We start from the raw sequence: 21,902 nt of genomic DNA on the forward strand, positions 1-21,902 counted from the left end.
AGTAGTGGCTGGTCTGGATGGGTGTGCCATCTACCTGGATGATGTGGTGATCTACAGCGACACATGGTCTGAACACCTTCAGCGTATCCGGGCACTGTTCAAAAAATTGGTCTGGGCACGGTTGACTATTAACTTGGCCAAATGTGAATTTGCAAGAGCCACTGTCACCTATTTAGGGAAGATGGTCGGTCAGGGCAGCGTACGCATGGTTCAGGACAAAGTTGTGGCTATTGTAAATTATCCCCCTCCAGCGACAAAAAAGGATTTGATGCGTTTTCTGGGTTTAGTGGGCTATTATCAGAGTTTTTGTCGCAACTTCTCATCCGTAGTAGAGCCGTTGACTAACTTGTTGAGGAAGGACTCCAAGTATGTCTGGTCAGTCAGATGCCAAGTGGCATTTGAAAATGTGAAGGCCCTATTGTGCTCTGAACCTGTGTTAACTGCTCCACGTTTAAATGACTCCTTTTCATTACAGGTGGATGCCTCCAACGTGGGGGCAGGGGCAGTCCTCCTGCAGGCGGATGTGCATGGGGTGGATAAATCGGTGGCCTTCTTCTCGAGGAAATTTAACACCTACCAACTTAACTACTCAGTTATCGAGAAGGAGGCGTTATCACTGATTTGGGCACTCCAACATTTTGACGTGTATCTGGGGTCAGGGGTGACTCCCCTGGTGGCGTACACGGATCATAATCCTTTGACCTTTTTAAAGTCCCTCCAAAATCCCAACCAGAGGTTGATGAGGTGGGCTTTGTTTTTACAGCCCTATTCTTTGGACATTCGTCACATTAAAGGGTCTCAGAATGTGATTGCGGACGCATTGTCCCGCATACCCTAAGTTGGTCCCATGAGGATACCTTGTTTTGCCTCTCTCTATCTGTTCCCCAATCCCTACTGTCTCCTGCTCTCTTAAATAGCTTCTTAGGGCCCTATGTTGCTGAGAGCGGAGGCAGGATGGTGAGGGGAATGGGTGAAGGGTAAAACAATGTTTATTTTGATTTGAATATAGGGGACAAAATATTGTGTTACTTGAGTTTATGTATTGATTTAGTTTGGTTAGTCACTTGTATATAAAAATGTAATTTGTTAATAGGGAAGAACCCTTTTCTTTAGGGGGAGGGTGTGACGACCCCCACTCTACCTGCTAAATGGAGAGTCTGACTCACCAGGAAGCATGGTGGAGTGGGTGGCTCGTTAACTGTATGAGACTCACCTGTGCAGAGCAGAGCTGCCTGCACCTCAATATATGTGTCTCATTCTAATTCCCTCTCTATGTCTGCTTTCTCCACTCCCAGGCACAGGTTGTACCAACACCCAAGCTGCATCCTTTAACATATTGTAACACGGATACTTACACCAAACACACACCACAGCATATCTTCTCACTCATCCACACACTGCACTCACCACTGATTCTAATACAAAACATTTCATTGTTCATGTGCTTATGTCTTTGTTTGTTTAGATAGGTTTAAATAAATCATTTTTTGTTAAATTGTTATCACGTGTGGACTCCCTATTTGTCATAAATTACCTGTTTGTGACAAATGTCTATGTTATTTTTATTGCAATTGAGCCAATTTTCCTTTAGGTACGGTTTTGAGGTGTGTTCAACAGAATGTAGTATCAAAAACACGTTCACAAAAAGTATGGGTTACTGAATGCTGAACTGCACTGTTATAATCACTAAGCCATTGTAAGACCGTACCTGTGTCCCTGTATCACTTGTCTCTGCTGCCCTTTGACTAAAAAACATTTGTATGTCCATTTTCCTTTTTTTCCCTGGCAGCTATTTGACCTATAGTAAAAACCTTTGCACCTATTAAAAGTCATCTAGTAAAAGTGAGATAATTTACTATATCAAAACATGCTAGGGCTGTACCGAATAGTTCGAAGCTTCGTTCATAATGTTAACATTTGAATTCTAAATCAACATTCAATTTTTTTTAAATGTTTAATAAATCTTTAAAAAAATATATATATATATTAATTTGCCAAGGTATGGCGAGTGCCATACTTTGCCATACCAAAACGACGCCCCTGGACAAGAGTCTCAAAGTCTGGGGTGATGACAAAGCAACTCTGAGGTCATGCTCAATGTTCAATCTGTTTCTCTGCTTTGTCTTCAGCTGGACCAGAGCTAAGAAGCCACTTTCACAAAGATAGGTAGTGCAAACATTTAAATTTTTTTTTAAATTTTTTTTTTACACACATCCGCGACCCACTCAAAATGGCCCTGCGACCCACTTTTGGGTCGCGACCCACCAGTTGAGAAACACTGGTCTAAAGTACAAGTATGTTTTTATCGTTTTCTGCAGCTTTCTCCAGAACGTGATTTATAGCCCCAAATGCATTATATTGATGATCAAATACAGTTTGATAGGAATCTGCGCGAGATAAAAAATTTCAAATGGACGTGCTTCTAGAAGTTACTACTGATCATCTGATGTTGACCGGATGGGGGGGGGGGGGTCGTTTATAATTCCGTGGCCAACGTTAGATGATTCATCTAGTGTGGGTGATATGATCATTAGAGCAGTTAGTATCGAACACGTTAAAAAATAACGCTGAATCTTACCGTAGCTTCCTCATAGCGTTGGGCGATGAGCGTGGAACAGAAATATTCCTATTATGGGATGTAGAAATATGCGATCCATTTCCAGGTTGTATAATGGTATATACGTCCAAATCATGTTGTTTATCGAGTTATTGGTAACGGATTGCTATCCGTTGTGTCTAGCTCGAGTCCTGGGACTATTACAGAGTGATCGGACCGAATTGAAATGAGCACCAGCTTCCATTTCCTGTTTCCGCTCTGGGCGATCCGCCGATCGGCCACCAGATTGCGCTCTTGAACCGTTGGAGAGTTGATCAACAGTAGATCTCAAGTCTCCGGGGGAGAAATATGATTTCGATCACAGATTTTTTAAATATTGATATCAAAGACGTGGTACGGCGTCTTTGGCAGAATGAGCATGGCGGGGAAAGATGTGCTACAGCGTTTTTGGCGACCATAGTGTTAATCAATTGTGTGTATTGAGCCGTACTGTATTGTACCCATTCTGCAATCTGTTAATAAAGTTTTCAATCAAACCAACCTGCTCATTGGGAGCAATTAGGGGTTAAGTGTCTTGCTCAAGGACACATCGACACGCTGCCCGGGAGGAGCGGGAATTGAACCGGGATCTCCGGATTTCCAGACGACTGCTCTACCTCCTGAGCCACTGTCGCCCCTACTACAATAACTACTTCATTACCCATAAGCAAAGATAACCCTCACCAATCACAAAAGCACAACTACTCTGACGTTTGTATCCCTTTACATTCTCATTTTCATACATTGTTTATCAAAGCATTCACTGCCATCGGTCTGTTGTTTTGACTATTAAGGTTTGTAACGTTCTCTCAGCTCTGCAGTGTTTGCTCGAGCTTGAAATGCAAATAACCCTTTCCTGGAATTTCTTTTTTGCACTAGAGAGTTTTGTACTCGTGACTTTTTTCAAAATATTCTCAAATGTAAAAAAACAGATCTCAATTAATTATGCTCTGCTCCCATCAAATGTCAATAAGTGGAACCATATAAACCCACTACCTTGAGAAACTCCTATGGTAAAATACCATAGGCAAAGATTTGTCTAGAACCCGGTGGGTCTTTAAATGAACTCCCCAGGTTTATACAGCTTGGCAACAAACTTTTGGATCGTTCCATTCTGTGATCGCTTAATTCAGTAACAGCTGCTTCACTGCTAAAAGCAAAAGCTGTCTCTATTGTTTTTTTTTTTAGGTTGCGCTGTGAAGAAAAACACCATGTTAGCAAGTGTGCTTTTTCCTCATGCATCGTCTTTTAACTGCTTGATACAGAGTGTGTAACTGCAGTTGGTTAATATAGTTATTTATGTTTACAATTTATATGCTTATTTTGTATAATAGTAATAATACACTCAATTGCTTTTCAATGTATTTCTTATTTGTTTTGTATAAGATATATATTAGTGGCGCACTGTTTTTTCTATTTTATTTGTGCAATTACCACATCTCACGAGAGTTGACACACCTGGTATCCGGTGACGTGTTTCCGCCTTCTCTCTCTGCGTTGGACCATGAACTTGAATGGTAATGGAATTACCTGGCGTTCTAATAAGTAAAGAACAATCCATCACGCCAACGAAACAAGACAATCTTCCAAGAAACTGACAGAAGACATACTACAGTAACGCATCGATGTTCTCATGTACTGGCACGCAGCCAATAAGGTATTGATTGATGGAGATAACAATTGTGGTATATGTATAGTGACGTTCCAACCATTGGTAATGGACTTGTGATAGTAATGGTATCTTTTGTATGCATTTGTACTCATACAGATTTTACGGTTTGGATGAGGTTGGATCAAGCTTCTTCATTAAAATCAGTTCAAGAAATCAACTTGTGTTTTGCGTCGTGCCCGAGGATGTCACAGAGTGCTTCCATGAGTTTAATGTGGTGCTCTGGCTCTAAAAAACATATAATTTGTATCAACTTAAGTAGGTACTGTGACGACCCCCCTACTAGTTTGTTTATGTTCTCTTTTGTTTCCAGGTTGGGAGGTGGCTCGTCAGGTCTTAGGGCATACACCTGGGCCTGGGAGTATGCCCCAGTATATGGTCTGCTGCCAGGATCAAATCAAATTTATTTGTAAGGCCCGACAACACACGTTAATGTCCCCATGGGCCAGACACGTCTTCTTTAAACAAGTCAAGAAGAAACATCACAATAAGTCAAGAACAAGACAAAAACACCATAAAGTCCAATTTCTTTTTAATAAATGCAAAATAAATGCAACACTCCCAGACATACCCCACGCGAAGGTAAGGAAAAACTCACTAAAACCTAGCAATAGGAAAAAATTAACCACAGGCAATGTGGAGGAGAGAAACCTTAGAAGGGCCATTCAAGGGGGGATCTCCCTTAGATGTCGGTGATAGTAGTGTTGCAATACAATAGGCGAACAGTTGGTAAGCATGCACTCATATGTGTAGTGAAACACATGTAGATAAGTGCATGCGATAGCAACTGAACATTTTGAAAGATTAAAGATAGAGCCGATAGTGGATATATTTGAGGCAGAGAGGGTCGCATCCTCCCGGTCATCATCACGGGACGTCCAACACTCCGGTCATCACTCCGAGACAGCCACTCACAGCGAGACGGATCAGTGTGGTCTCTCTCTCCTACCTGCTGCACACCTTTTTGTTGATTTTATTTATGGTTTATTTTACACCTTACAACACACACTACATATTCTACACACATACACCCACCAATTTACACCACTGGTTTACTCACACACACAATAATCTGTTTTATTAGGAGATTGTGGAGATGCGCTGCCCCCCTGGTTCATGACCACACCAACCCCCAGACAAAGCAGGAGGTGGCTTTGAGAGCCAAGCGTACAGTCGTTCCAATCAAGTGCAGCATCGGACTGCTGAATATTTTTGAGCCCATTTCTTTTTCACTTCAGCCGCTGTGCGCTCCTCTCCTCACACCACGTTAACCTCACCTGTTATCTCGTCCCATGCCGCTTTTTCTGGGTGGCCTTGTACCGTCATGCTAAGATGTCATGTTCTACAGTATGACTTACTACTATAGGGTCTTTATACCTGTATCACTGTACATATTAATACTACAACTCTGTACATGCATCTGATGAGCACTATTACTCAGTAGTATTTATATATTTTATACCCAGTTTAACACTTTCAGTGACAAAAAATAAATAAATCGTTCAGTGCCAAAAACGACTTAAGTCGTTTCTGGGTCGTTTTTCCTTTTTTTCAATATTTTTATTCATTATCCAGCTAGACGGCGGTATTGAGCACCCTTTGACACCTTGTATCTTGGCCTGTGCGTCGATCTAATGGGTCCGGGTAGTTTTTTCTTTTGCTCAAGCTCAGCGGTTATAACGGTCGGATTGAGAAGAATCAAATGCTCCCGATGCATGATGTGTGGTGGATTATGTTGGTGACACGATGGACATCACTACTTGGAATCGCGATCAGATAATTGGAATATTCTTTTTGGGGTACATCCTAGTCAAGGTAAGGGCTATATGATATCAATCTTGCGTTGATCCAAGCATGTCTTCAGCTCGATCCGAACGTGTGTCTGTAACGTTAGTCCACAACGTATGCCGTTGGTGGCGATCAAAGCATAAAAAAATTACCCCCCCCCCCCCCTTTCATGCATTCATGATGAAACATAATACCTATGATATAGATTTGATTTGAGAATAATAGCGGGTCCAGGGAAGAAACGACAATATTATAGTATAATAATAAGGCTATTCCTCAGCATTTCAGGAATTACCCCAGACCGATCTAAAAACATGCTTATATTCACCACGGTATAACGCGCAAATGTATGCATGGACAAATTATCTCTTTTTTGCATCTTGACCGGAAGAAAGTCACTGGCAAATGACCATAGTATTGTATCCATAGCTATAATATATAGTTATAGCTCTACAAACAAGGTGACGGATTCCTATCTATTTAGCGTTGGCGTTGCTACAGAGGGCTCTGTCTAATGGCTGGCACTGAAAGTGTTAAGAGGTTAATTAAGGGCTTCATTTAAGAGAAATCATTGGTGATTGTGTTCACGTCAATTCTACAGATATCCTCGTAATTAAATCATATTAATAATAATAAATACGACAATATTTGTATCATTAACAATTACGTTTTACATTTATAGTCATGAAAATACATAAAAGCACTACACAAACACTGCAAATGACAGTGACTAAATAAATAAAATAACTAAACGCAATCCCGTGGATATAGCTATATTGGAATAGACTTAACTCAATCAGCGCCTAGAGGTAGCTGTTTACCATGTGGTAAGAAAGCCACCGCTTTAAAGAATAGGGATATATTTTATATCATAGCAATGGATATAAAACTATTGCCCATTTGACATCGAGTATCTATCGTTCAATTTGTGAAAAAGAAATAATTTCTTCATCCATACATTCCCGTTTTATACCATGGTGAGTATGAGTAATCCTGTGTAATCCCAGAAAACGCCGCTATGCAGCGTTTAGTGCATTTCACTAGAAACCGTGGCGTTTCTCGCATATATCAACAATCAATTGAAATCAACACTATATTATCGGTATTATGTTTCATCATGAATGCGTGAAAGGGTGGGGGGGGGGGGGTCGTTTTTCTATGCTGCGATCATCACCAACGGAATACCTTACACACACACATTACACACAAACGTTCGGATCGCGGGGAAGGGATTCTTCGATCAACGCAAGATTGATACCATAGCCCTTACCTTGACTAGGATGTACTGCAAAAAGAATATTCCAAGTATTGATGTTGATCGTGTTGCCAACATAATCCACCAAAGAACATGAACCGGGAGTGCTTGATTATCCCCAATCCATGTGTTATAACCACTCGCATGCCTTCTCTATTTGAACGACCACATCAAGCAAGAGGTGGACGCGGGCAAATACTGCGGCATGGTCATGCTGGACCTACAAAAGGCCTTCGACACTGTCAATCACACCATTCTGATTGACAAGCTAAAAGCAATTGGTTTTGATAGTCCATCAGTGAGCACGATACAATCCTACCTGGAGGGGAGAGAACAGATGGTGGAGGTAAACGGTACCCTATCCCCCCCCCTCACAGTGAACTGTGGTGTTCCACAAGGAAGCATACTAGGACCGCTACTGTTCCTAATTTATGCAAATGACATGTCGTCAGCTTGTGACTGCAACTTGTTCCTGTTTGCGGACGACTCAGCCCTGCTGGTCTCTGACAAGAACAAGTTACAGGTTGAAAAAACCCTCAGCTCGGAACTAGGCAAAATCTGCATATGGCTCGCCGACAACAAACTATCATTACACATGGGCAAAACAGAGTCCATTCTCTTCGGTTCAAATAACAAACTCAGCAAGGCCGACGGCTTCTCAGTTACAGTGGGTGACAATATTGTCACAAGGAAAGATGAAATTACCTACCTGGGTTCCATCCTAGAGGCTAATCTTTCCTGTGACAAAATGGCATCAAATGTAATAAAAAAAGTCAACCAACAAACTCGATTCTTGTACCGGATCTCCTCTCTGGTAAACAAGAATACCCTGAAGACTCTGGCAGGAGCACTCATTCAAGGGTACTACGACTATGCTTGCACCTCATGGTACCAAAGCACCTCAAAGGCACTAAAAACCAAATTACAAACATCTCAAAACTAGTCAGACTACTGCTTGACCTGACTCCTAGAACCCACCTCACCCCTGCCCACTTTGACAACCTAGGATGGCTTAGAGTAGACGACAACAGAGTACAGCTACTTGCAATGGGCCTGGTCTACAAGATACACTACACGACCAAGGTACCCATGTACATGTCAAAATACTTCCCAAAGGTCAGTGAATACCACGATCACAACACCAGAGGGAGCTCCACAAATCACGTTAAACCCAGATTCGGCTCAAACAAGGCACTAAACACGTTTCGCAATTATGCCACATCAATGTGGAACGCCCTACCCAAAGCTGTAAAGGAATGTGAATCACTACCCACTTTCAAAAAACACCTACGGGAGACTGCAATTCGAAACTGGCCCCTACAAATGTCCTAACCCAGTTGTACAGTAAATGACCAAGTATGGCTTTGTCAGTATTCCAATGTACAGTGTACAGTGTGCCCCCCCCCCCACCTCCAATGTACAGCCCCACCCAGCCACCCAACCCCACCTCCTCCAATGTACAGTTTCTACGTCAAATGTATATACACTCTTTTTGTATCACAAACAGTACTGTATTTGCAAATCTGGTATGTCATAAATGTATAGATGTAGCAGTACTGTCTATCTGTATGTCGTGTGTGTCATATATGTTATGATGAATTGAAAATGGGGGACCCTGATGTAAACAAGACGAAAGTCTTTCTCTGGTCTGCATCCCCTTAACAATTGTATGTATTGAGCTGTACTGTACCCATTCTGCAATCTGTTAATAAACTTTTCAATCAATCAATCAATCAATCAATCACCATGCCCGACTAGGAAAACCCGGACCGGACTTTTTAGATCAACGTACAGCCCAAGCCAGAGAGTTTCCAAGGATGTGCAATACCGGCCGCAAGGAGGCGGTATTGGACGTTTGCGATCTCAGACTCATCCCCAATGATAACACAGGCTCCCTCGATGGATTATGAATGGGAATATCGAATTAAAGAAATAACGATAGAAAACCGGACTTTTCAAAATGACTACAATTACAGACGGTCACTTTTTTAAAATGGCCGACTTTCACGATCACAACAGAAAAACTAAAACTAAAATCAAACTAATAACACTTTAACCTTGGTAAACTAATGTATTGATGATAATATACATTATAACTGCTGTTGTGACATGGTTATGATGTTTATACTTGAATACGTTTGAAAAATGTAACAATAATTTTGTCAGACAGTCTGTAGAGCTTGATTTATGACGTGATGTAATTTGCAGTCCGCCGGCGGACCGCACAGGCTAAAGAGGTTAATTTAAGAACACAGAAGTCTGTCCTACTTACAACTGCCTTTCCACATTCGTAAATCTTGTTCGTAGCTACGAACGAATCTCCGATAATAATCTGTTTGATGTGCCAAAATCGGCCAGAGAAGTTCGTAAGTGGAGTTATGAAGAGTTTTGTTCGGAACTTTCTCGTAAGTCTGTTTGAGCATGAGGACCAATGTTTATGAGGAATGGTACCAATGTCGTAAAGATGATAGCACAAACTGACCAAATTGGCCTGCCCTCTTTTCTTGATCCTCCAATCACAATTGTGACCAATACAATGTGATTAGAGGATCAAGGAAAATAAGGCAGGCTTGAGGTCAATTAACAGGAAACTGCATAGAAACAGACGAGAAACAAGCAGGACTGACGGAGAGAAAGATAGCCAGACATAGGGAGGAAGAAAGGAAGGGAGGGGGATAGAAAGAGAGCAGTATGCTATACTATGTTATTTGATACTATCTTGTCTAGCACAGTCTCTGGAGCGTAACAGTAAGAAGCATTTTGTATGAAAGTATTCTGTACTTCTGTATGACAACTATTAAAGAAACTTGAACTTGAACTAGTCTTGGTCCAACTTAAGTTTATTGTGAACATTGAAGGACAACAACGTACATCTTCTACAGTGGTACTAGACAGCGGCCTGCCTCTCTGTCACCCCCTAGCGCTCATATATTAACTCTCAGTAGCAGTAGTATTATACACAACCTGGCAGACCATAAGAATGCCTTAGAACGGTTTTAAACTGGTTTAGAGTGGATTAGTACAGTAGGATTACTGGAGAACATTACAGCTGGGAGGCATCTTCATCATCATCGGCAGCAGCAGTATTGTCATCATTTTTATCCTCGTCAGCTTCTTCAGGTAGAAGTTAGATTTGGGGGGAAAATGACACAAATGCGCATGCGCACACACACACGCACGCATGCGCACACACACACTCACAAACACACACACACACACACACCTTCCTCCATATTCAAGGTGCTGTGATTGGCTGAATCTCACTGAGGAGATAGTTCTGATTGGACAGTGGGTGGTCACTATGGTAACCGTCAGTCATCTCAGTGTATGGAAACCCAGTGTATGACCATGGCAAACAAACAGGCCTAGCTAGCCAGCTAACTAAGTAACTCAACTAAACAAAGCTAAACTAAACTATTCAACCAGCAAACTAACTACTTACTGAGGATTTCCAAATCTGGCAAGCTAAGTACCATTCGTGGCTGGCTGTATAGCTATCTGGGCTAACATGACAGCCATAAGTCCTGTTCTGTTATGTCGTGTTATGATGTGGAATTCCACTGAGCTGCCGCAGTGATGGAATCCCAGTGAGACTGACGGTCACTTGTCGTCTCCATGGTAACAGTTCAGGCAGGAGACGGCAATGCGCTGCATGTGTTTCCACCTCAGAAAGAGCTTTAAGACGTTCAGTAGATCTGGTCCCTACATATCATTATATTAACATTATTAGCATCATCATTATTATTATTATTGGCATTATTATCATTACCAGTTAAAGTAATAACTTGCATCTTTGACTTCACCAGCCATTCATCAAATTGTGGAAAACATCCATAAAATTCTCCATCCTGTTCGTTAGCGATCCTAAGAATGGCTTATTAGCATTGTTAGAATTCCTCATTGAAACCAATGGGTACTGCCTAGCTAACGTGAGAAGTCCCTGGTGAAGCACAAAAGTAAACTTGTAATTGTCAGAGTATTCGTTTAACCCTGGTACCTCAGAGAGTTAAGACCTGCTGTTCAGACTCTGTAAGACTGAGACTTGACAAAACATCAAACTGATCCTTTAACTAGCCTGTCCACCTGTAACACACACACACACACACACACACACACACACACACACACACACACACACATTGAGGGGATTGTCCTGGAGTGTCAGTGTCAGATGGAGGAGAGGAAGAGAAAATGGTAAAGTCCGGAACAGGGGCTGAAACCTGGACTGGATTCACCTGGACTTGGACTAAAGCCTGGACAGGATTAAATTCCTGGACTGGATTCACATGGACTGGACTGCCTCCTCACCAGAAGTGGGTGCTAACTTCTTTTTCTCTTTTTCTATTTCTACTCATCAGTGATATTTAGTTCACAATTTCATAGCTAATGTGGACTGACTAACCCTATCCAGCGAGGCTCCACTTCCACTAATACCAACCAGACTGAAACCCCAGTATGAACCAGTCTAAACAGGTATGGACAAGTCTAAACCAGTCTGAACCAGACCAGCAGACGCCAGGCCAGTCTAGTTGTCCAGTCCAGTGATCCAGTCCTCTCTGCTCCAGCGTTTATGGTTCTTCAAACAACTGGAGATCCAGTCTGACCACGATCTCTCCCGTCGGAACCTCGTGGAGTAGAAGACGCTTCGTGATTGGTCCTTTAGAGCCCTGGTCCTTCTTTATCTCAGCCAATCGGATCTCTGTCCTGCCCAGGAAGTCTGATGGAAGGAATGAAGAAGTATTTATAATATAACAACTACATGTTTTATAAATATCAACTTAAAGTATCAAATTGCCTTCCCCACCAGGGTGGTCAGGTGGCGTAACGGAGATTGTGTTCGTCACCAACCCCGGAACGGCTGGATTCGCCTGTTCGAGTCCAGCTCACAGCTCCGGGGTTGTCACCAGCTTGGCTGGCCGTTCACACTAATACAATTGGCAGTATTAGAGGGTGGGAGAAGCTGGCGGGGTGGGTCCGGGTCGTTGTAAACAGCGACTCCTACAGTTCGGTCGGGGCGCCTGCTAAGCGCGGATAGGATCTAAGTGGGATAGTGTGATCCTTCCACACGCTACGCCCTCTCAGTGAGAATCCGCGCTGCCAGATGAAAAGAAGCGGTTGATTGGCTGGACGTGTGTCGGAGGAAGCACGTGGTAGCCTCCACTCTCCCAGACCGACTGTGGGGGGTAAGTGCGCAGCGACCAGGAAGGGGATTGGGAATTGGCATAACGACTAACATTGGGATGTTAGAAAATCGGAGGAAAAAGGAGGGGGAAAAAGATAAAAAAAAAAAAGAAAACTGTATAGACTTTTAGACAGAGAGGGAGAGAGAGAGAGAGAGAGAGAGAGAGAGAGAGAGAGAGAGAGAGAGAGAGAGAGAGAAAGAGTGTGCGTGTGTGTGTGCGTGTGTGTGCGTGTGTGTGTGTGCGTGTGCGTGTATGTGTGTGTATGTACCATCAGGTGAGAACTGATCCCTCTCAAAAACAGTGACACAGAGGACGTCTTGTTCCAAGTCCTTAATGAAGAACTGACAGTTTGAGTTCCATTTAGGATTCAGAGTATCCTGGTGTGAGAGAGAGAGAGAGAGAGAGAGAGAGAGAGAGAGAGAGAGAGAGAGAGAGAGAGAGAGAGAGAGAGAGACAGACAGACAGAGAGAGAGAAAGAGACAGAAACAGAGACACAGACAGACATACAAAGAGAGTATATCATGTGATTTGCCATATTTGAAAACATCACATATCATTACAAATCAGTACATTTATTAATTAATAATTTATTCATAAATAGTATAACAACAATAACAATGATGATGATGATGACAATAATAATAATGATGACAATAGTAATACTAATAATAATAATGATGATAATAATAACAATAGTAATAATAATAATAATAATAATAATACCTGTAGAGTCTTGGTGATATGACACTGGGAGCCCATTGTCACCTCACAATACGGGTTGCTCTTTCCTGGGTACAGACACACACACACAGTTATTATTTCTGGTCTGGTTCAAAGCGACACTGGCAGCCTGTTAGCTTATACCACCAGGATTAAGGAGCTCAGCTCTCATGCCTGCTCCTTCTCACTCATGGAATGGGCAAATTGAGATGTGCTTTGATTATGAAAAACTTTTTTTTTAATTTATGGAACTGTGCACTACTATGAACAGAACAGATACAAATTAAATGAAATGTTAAGGTGCAGACAGAGACAGAGGAACGTCTCACTTTCATTGTTTTAATCCTTTCACTACCACACTACAGAAGGTTAACCTTTCACTACCACACTACTGATGGTTAACCTTTCACTACCACACTACAGATGGTTAACCTTTCACTACCACACTACAGATGGTTAACCTTTCACTACCACACTACAGAAGGTTAACATTTCACTACCACACTACAGAAGGTTGTGAAAGGGTTAACCCGTTGTCGTGTGGCGGTGAAAGGGCTAACCTTCTGTATTGTCGCAGTGAAAGGGTTAACTAGGGATGTCCGATATTATCGGCGGATATTGGCATTGTCATAATCACAGCACGGGCCTACTTCACTCCCCCTCCTTTTCCCCTCACGTCCTCCACACGCTCCTCTTCACCCCCCTCTCCATCCACCGCACACTCCTCCTCATCCTCTCCTTCTCCAGTCACCCCTTCCTTTACCCTCATACGCCCAGCTGTATTTCATCCCCCTAATTCGCACGCGGTCAGGCACCCCACTCTCCACAGCTGCACTCAATCCTTCCCTGATGGGGGGACTACTTCTACACCTCGACGTTGACCAGAAGCTGTCGTGTTATTAATTACCACTGCCCAGGTACGACGTCTCTGCCGAAAGCTCTGCTAGATACCAACCGTGTATTTGCCTACTCTAACCTGTTTCTCTCCTGTGCCCCAAAGGACCGCCGTCCCTGCCTGGACGTCACCTGTCCCCGAAGAGGAACACTTGTTCTCCCGCTGCAACCCAGCAGCTTCCAAGACAAGCACCAGGACCGCTTGCTCGCTCACTGCCGCCGCGGCAGCCACAAGACAGAACATAACCCCGTTCTATTTCCCTCAATTCCTGTGTTGCTCATTTGACATTAAACACCCTTGAAACCGCTCCTATCTCTTCTCGTGTATTCAGCAATTGGGCTGTGCTCCAGACCCCAGTTCTCACAGGCATTAAAATGTGATATCGGAAATTACCGGTATCCAAATATATATATAGTTTTTTTCATTTATTTAACTTTTATTTACCCAGGCAAGCAAGTAAGAACAAATTCAGATTTTATTTATTGTCAAAAGTATGCATAATGTTGTGTTAATTCCATGACAAGAGATATGTAATGTTAATTACCTGAAATTACCCTGCATATATCGGTATCGGTTGATATCGATATCGGATATTAAGAGTTGGACAATATCGGTATAGGTAAAAAAGCCAATATCGAGCATCCCTAGGGTTAACCCTTTGGTAGTGTGGCAGTGAAAGGGTTAATGGAAAAGCTGACAGAGGCTGAAGTACTGGAACACACTCGATTATTGACTGTTGCTTGAAATAGACAGTATCTTTGTGAACACAGACAATAAGTTATTCTGAGCCATGTTAGCCCCAACATCCAGCTCCATGGTTGTTGCTAGGTAACTGGTGACCAGCTGATTATTATAATGTTGGTGATGTTATGGAGGACATTGTTTGATATGCACCCTTTCACTACCACACTACAGAAGGTTAACCTTTCACTACCACAATACAGACCGTCATTTGGTAGTGTGGTGGTGAAAGGGTTAACAGCCAACATTTCTTATACAGTAGTCCTAGAGAAGAGGCAGCATTGTCAATTGATTTGAACGTGGAGTGTGTGTGTGTGTGTGCGTAGTACCATGGGAGCGACAGGGTTTCAGCTCGATTCCCTCCACAATGTTGACCATCAGCCTGCCAATACCGGTTGCCCGCTGAGACCGAACTGAGAGAGAGAGAGAGAGAGAGAGAGAGAGAGAGAGAGAGAGAGAGAGAGAGAGAGAGAGAGAGAGAGAGAGAGAGAGAGAGAGAGAGAGAGAGAGAGAGAGAGAGAGAGAGAGAGAGAGAGAGAGAGAGAGAGAGAGAGAGAGAGAGAGAGAGAGAGAGAGAGAGAGAGAGAGAGAGAGAGAGAGAGAGAGAGAGAGAGAGAGAGAGAGAGAGAGAGAGAGAGAGAGAGAGAGAGAGAGAGAGAGAGAGAGAGAGACTGAGTGGGCTTACTGTTGACTGAGTGGGCTCTGTTGCAGACAGGATGTAAGTCTATAGGTTGAGTCAGTCTGTAGGTTGAATCAGTCTGACTGTCAGGCTCCATGTTGAGTGAGTCTGGAGGTCGAGTCAGTCTGGAGGTCAAGTCAGTCTGGAGGTTGAGTCAGTCTGCATGTTGAGTCAGTCTGCATGTTGAGTCAGTCTGCATGTTGAGTCAGTCTGCATGTTGAGTCAGTCTGGAGGTTGAGTCAGTCTGCATGTTGAGTCAGTCTGGAGGTCGAGTCAGTCTGGAGGTCGAGTCAGTCTGCATGTTGAGTCAGTCTGCATGTTGAGTCAGTCTGCATGTTGAGTCAGTCTGCATGTTGAGTCAGTCTGCATGTTGAGTCAGTCTGGAGGTCGAGTCAGTCTGCATGTTGAGTCATTCTGGAGGTTGAGTCAGTCTGCATGTTGAGTCAGTCTGGAGGTTGAGTCAGTCTGGAGGTCGAGTCAGTCTGCATGTTGAGTCAGTCTGGAGGTCGAGTCAGTCTGCATGTTGAGTCATTCTGGAGGTTGAGTCAGTCTGCATGTTGAGTCAGTCTGGAGGTTGAGTCAGTCTGGAGGTCGAGTCAGTCTGCATGTTGAGTCATTCTGGAGGTTGAGTCAGTCTGCATGTTGAGTCAGTCTGGAGGTTGAGTCAGTCTGCATGTTGAGTCAGTCTGCATGTTGAGTCAGTCTGCATGTTGAGTCAGTCTGCATGTTGAGTCAGTCTGCATGTTGAGTCAGTCTGGAGGTCGAGTCAGTCTGGAGGTTGAGTCAGTCTGGAGGTTGAGTCAGTCTGCATGTTGAGTCAGTCTGCATGTTGAGTCAGTCTGGAGGTCGAGTCAGTCTGCATGTTGAGTCAGTCTGGAGGTCGAGTCAGTCTGCATGTTGAGTCAGTCTGCATGTTGAGTCAGTCTGGAGGTCGAGTCAGTCTGCATGTTGAGTCAGTCTGCATGTTGAGTCAGTCTGGAGGTCGAGTCAGTCTGGAGGTCGAGTCAGTCTGCATGTTGAGTCAGTCTGGAGGTCGAGTCAGTCTGCATGTTGAGTCAGTCTGCATGTTGAGTCAGTCTGGAGGTCGAGTCAGTCTGCATGTTGAGTCAGTCTGCATGTTGAGTCAGTCTGCATGTTGAGTCAGTCTGGAGGTTCAGACAGACAAACAAGTAGTAACCAGTAACCATGGTGACATACAGACAGGTGGTAACCATCATACCTAAATAGGCCTTTTCTCTTTTCTTCTTCTCTGTCTCAATGAAGAGTTCTGACGCCGCCTTGATCTTCTGCACCCACGCCGTTCTGCATACACACACACACACACACACACACACACACACACACACAACACACACACACACACACACACACACACACACACACACACACACACACACACACACACACACAAGTTAATAGTCAATTACACACCTGTGTTTGTGTGTGTGTGTGCGTGCATGCTCTAATGTATATTTACCTCTCATTGATGCTCTCAGCTCTGATGGAATACACTAGTGTATTATTTACCTCTCATTGATGCTCTCAGCTCTGATGGTATAAACTAGTGTATATTTACCTCTCATTGATGCTCTCAGCTCTGATGGTATAAACTAGTGTATTATTTACCTCTCATTGATGCTCTCAGCTCTGATGGTATAAACTAGTGTATTATTTACCTCTCATTGATGCTCTCAGCTCTGATGGTATAAACTAGTGTATTATTTACCTCTCATTGATGCTCTCAGCTCTGATGGTATAAACTAGTGTATTATTTACCTCTCATTGATGCTCTCAGCTCTGATGGTATAAACTAGTGTATTATTTACCTTTCATTGATGCTCTCAGCTCTGATGGTATAAACTAGTGTATTATTTACCTCTCATTGATGCTCTCAGCTCTGATGGTATAAACTAGTGTATTATTTACCTCTCATTGATGCTCTCAGCTCTGATGGTATACACTCGGTCGATATGAGAGATGTGGAACAGAGGCTCGTCTCCAGATGGATCCGTTGGTAGCTTCACCAGAACCTCATTCAGAAAGATCGGCTAGCATAGAGAGAATAAACCAATCAATCAATCAATCAATCAATCAATCAACCAATCAATCAATCAATCAGTCAATTTAACCTTTATTTAACTAGGAAAAGGTTTGTTGGGATAAAAAAAGAAAATCTAAATTTCAATCAATCAATCAATTAATCATACCCATCAACAGCCTGTATTTAGGTCATATAGAGATGATTCTAAATGATTATCCACCAAGTAACTCAATCAAAGATGTACGTATGCGTGTGCATGTATGCGTGTGCATGTGTGTGTGTGCATGTGTGTGATGCATGTGCATGTGTGTGTTTACCGTCTTGTACATGCGGTACTGCAGGTGTGTTTTGGAGGAGAAAACTTTGTCTGATCCAGAGGAACCCAGAGGTTTGGTTACCTAGGAGGGAGGGAGGGAGAGGGAGAGAGGGGGAGAGGGAGAGAGGGGGAGAGGGAGAGAGGGAGAGAGGGAGAGAGGGAGAGAGGGAGAGAGAGAGATTAGGTATAATTCTCTATAAGGTCAGGGTAGTGTATTATTCTCTATAAGGTCAGGGTAGTGTATTATTCTCTATAGGGTCAGGGTAGTGTATTATTCTCTATAAGGTCAGGGTAGTGTATTATTCTCTACAGGGTCAGGGTAGTGTATTATTCTCTATAAGGTCAGGGTAGTGTATTATTCTCTATAAGGTCAGGGTAGTGTATTATTCTCTATAGGGTCAGGGTAGTGTATTATTCTCTATAGGGTAAGAGTAGTGTATTATTCTCTATAGGGTCAGGGTAGTGTATTATTCTCTATAGGGTCAGGGTAGTGTATTATTCTCTATAAGGTCAGGGTAGTGTATTATTCTCTATACGGGGGTAGTGTATTATTCTCTATACGGTCAGGGTAGTGTATTATTCTCTATAGGGTAAGAGTAGTGTATTATTCTCTATAGGGTCAGGGTAGTGTATTATTCTCTATAGGGTCAGTGTTGTGAAGGATCAGATTAAACCGAATATATATATTTATTTATATATATATATTTAATTGTATTTGTATATCGTTTGATATCCCCTGTATATTCATTGTACAATATGCACTGAATATCCCTTTAGTCTACTAAACAGCCCATAATAGTTTCATTCTACCATTGGACGAGAACCTGGCGCCAGGTTGCCATACCCCTAGGTCCAAGTTCAATCGTGCCGCCCAACATGTCGTGGCAAGCCCCGGTTCCGCGCAGGAATATGTCGGGCGAAATACGAATGGTACTATTTGTTCATAGCGCATATATATATGGCGCAAGTAAAGTAGAACTTCCTTTTAGTCCAGTTCTTTACCCTCCAACAGAGTGACAGACGCGAAGCCTCACCCACGACGCACGTGTGGTGTAGTAAGGCCTACTTGGCCCCAGAATAGGCATTGAGATATCGTGTAGATTAATAGTTGGATAGTCATAGTTTGGCACTATACCGTCGAGTTGGACGTATTCTATTAAGCTAATAATAGTCTATTTATGTATGGTGCATCGTTCGGTTAGAGTTCTAAAGTTATCAGTACCCCCATCGTTCCTGACGTTATCTGGACGCTTAACCAGGCTGGGCAGACCCCTAGTGGTGCTTGCATCCGAGGAGCTCCGGGCCAGGGCGACTGGACCTGTATATTGGATTACTCTACCCGGACGACGGCGAGCCTTCCACGGCTTGGATTATGCTTTGGGTGCTTTGATTATTCCATGGATAAAGGCCAACACTGCGGAGTGTTGGAACTACCCCCCGGAGAGGACTCCAGGTGAGACGGCGCTCTACACCAGTGAGGTCGCCTCACGTCTCTCCGTTGTGGACCGGCAGCTACCGTCCACCAGAGGGTCCAGCTGTATTCGTCTGCGGACCGAGGTTCTGTGGGCACCGTGTTCAAGACTTTGAATTCTCCCAAGAAACCGTCGGCCAGATGGGATACCGCCAGCGGCTTCTCTAACCCCCCCCTCCTACTGTCTTACAACCAGCGGGACCCCCCCCCCCTTAGTGTATCCAGCTATAATCATTTAAGTACCATCGCTATAGTTTCCTAAATATTCCAGGTTGTATACTTACTCTCTGCGTAACCAGAGATTGGACATTCAATGTTGATTTACCTACGAATACTCATTTGCCATACAAGTGCATATTTCAAATCATAAGTGTAAACAAGTGAACGTTGTATATACCTTTTGCTATATTAAATATTCGATTTGTACATTTGTGTGGATTCGTTTCATCAGGTGGGAAAGTGTTCATCATACTTATATCATGTACTGGATGGCCAGAAGTTAAAGTACAAGAGGTAGTGGTATTAAATACCATATCTAACAATACAGTCAGGGAATTGTACCCCTCAGTTACAATTGGTCCTTCGAGCCGGAGGGTAACTAGTGTAATATTAATATAGTGTTATTAATATTGAAATGGCCTATGATGAACACTCCACGAAACGGTCCTCCTAACCTAGAGCGCCCGCGGCGCAGACGACAGACACCTCAGTACTTAGAGGCTTACACTGTCAGTCAACTACCTAGCCTTCGACAAACGGTAAACGCGGTAAAAGTAGAAAGTAAAATTATGTCTGACCTTAACGAGCAGGTTTCCCCGACCACAGAGGCCCCAGTAGGTCCTAATGTAACTGACCAAGCTCACGGTGGGGACCAGGAGGGAGCGGACATGCCTTTACCCCCCGCCACTACCCAAGAAGTAGTCCCCGACCAGCACCGGGAGGAAGACAACCCTACAGAGAGAGAACTCTGCACGGAAGAAGAGGAGGAGAGCGCCGAGGAAATAGAGCTCCAGGACTCCCCAACGAGTACCCCCAGGAGCGGCTCACGCAGGAGCGGCTCACCTCCACAACCGCCTTCCCCCAGCGAAGCGGAGAGGATGCTACAACAGGCGTTCCTCGTCAGCCTGACAGCCTCTACCGAACGCGATCGACTTCAGGGTGAACGCGACCGTCTCCAAGCACAACAACGGAGCGAAGAAGAGCGCACACGCCTGGAGATGAGACGCCTTCAGACAGAAGAGAATATGGCAAGAGACCGGGCCGACGCCCAGCGCGCCGCTGCCGGTGCCCAAAGAGAAGCAGATCTCACCAAGCGCGAAGTCGAGCGCGACAAGTTACAAGCGCAGCTAATGGAGCAGCTGATCCGCAAGGCAACACCCTCTCCCTCCGCCAGGGGTTCAAGGAACTCGTCGAGACAACAGTCAAGGGCAGCGTCTCCTCAACGAGCAAGCGACCCTGAACTTGACCAACAGACCGAGCCTAGACCCCCCGCAGACCCCCTTCCCAGACCGGTCCAAGCGAGACCCAGCTACAAGGAAGGAGCGGCATACACTGCGGAGAAGCTAAATAAACGATTACAGGATCTGGAAGATCTGATAGAGGAAGAAGAGGGAGAGGAGGAGAACCAAGCCCGACGACAGCACAGTACTCCACCGGACCAGGAGGTCCAGTACAGTCCAGGCTATACCCCCGCGGCGCTGCGCTACAGACCCCCGACTCTATTCACGGGTGAGCACGACGCACGACCAGCCCCAAGGAATAGCACCTGGACCAGCGGGCCATGGTACCCTGTCAGTACCAGCCCACAGCGAGGCGCAAGAGGGGACTCGCCCAGGAGGTCTCTCCCCCAACGCTCGCCGATGTATCAGCCATCCACGGCGTCATACATTGCCACGCCGTCATTTCCAGACTTCGCCTATGAGAGTCGAGCACAGTACACGGAGCTCCGGATGTGCTTAGAGACAATGATGGTGGATGTCGCTGATGAACGCCACAAGTATGCAATATTACTGAAGCACCTGAAAGTACCGCGAGCGCACAATATAGCGCTAGCCTATGCCACCTCTTCGACACCATACACAGCGGCCCTAGCGGCGCTGGACCAGAGATATGGACGTATATGGGATTACGTAATCCAAGAGATAAGGCATATTGATCGCCTACCCCCAGCCACGGACAATCGCTCATTAGACGACCTGTCAATCAAAGTGCAGTCCCTGGTAGGGATGCTGGGAGCGCAACGGGAAAAGGGCATGCATGAGCTATACGCCAACTCTAACGTCGAGAGGATTTTGGAGAAGCTGCCACCCGCAAGACAGGAGCGCTTTAGGCGGCAGAGAGACTACCGGGATCCCAACGGCCCCGAGCCATCCCTCCTCGATCTAGCCGACTTCCTGGCGAGAGAAGTCAGCAGCTTACGACTAGATACATTCGGGCGGAGCACGCCAAGCTCCAGAGAGGGACCCAGGAGAATAAATGATGGAAGAAGATCGGTGACTGTCATGCACCAATCAGAGTCAGTACCGAGCAGTAAGAGTCACAGCACCCC

General features: G+C 44.3%; 1 protein-coding gene across 1 annotated transcript in view; it reads right to left on the reverse strand.

The window, feature by feature from the left end:
- Positions 1–11,876: 11,876 nt before the first annotated feature.
- Positions 11,877–21,902, reverse strand: part of itsn1 (intersectin 1 (SH3 domain protein)) — a gene marked incomplete at its 3' end in the record, with an annotated part of 256,540 nt that continues 246,514 nt past the window's right edge. Inside the window, exons 40-46 of the mRNA XM_084321474.1 lie at positions 17,885–17,965; positions 17,453–17,574; positions 16,746–16,828; positions 15,177–15,260; positions 13,215–13,279; positions 12,760–12,868; positions 11,877–12,025 (exon numbers count right to left, since the gene is read on the reverse strand). Coding sequence (XP_084177600.1) covers positions 11,877–12,025; positions 12,760–12,868; positions 13,215–13,279; positions 15,177–15,260; positions 16,746–16,828; positions 17,453–17,574; positions 17,885–17,965 — 693 coding nt within the window. The remainder of the gene's footprint in view (positions 12,026–12,759; positions 12,869–13,214; positions 13,280–15,176; positions 15,261–16,745; positions 16,829–17,452; positions 17,575–17,884; positions 17,966–21,902) is intronic.

The sequence above is a fragment of the Notolepis coatsorum genome (assembly GCF_963971535.1).
Source record: "Notolepis coatsorum genome assembly, chromosome: 9".
In the NCBI taxonomy this organism is placed as follows: Eukaryota; Metazoa; Chordata; class Actinopteri; order Aulopiformes; family Paralepididae; genus Notolepis; species Notolepis coatsorum.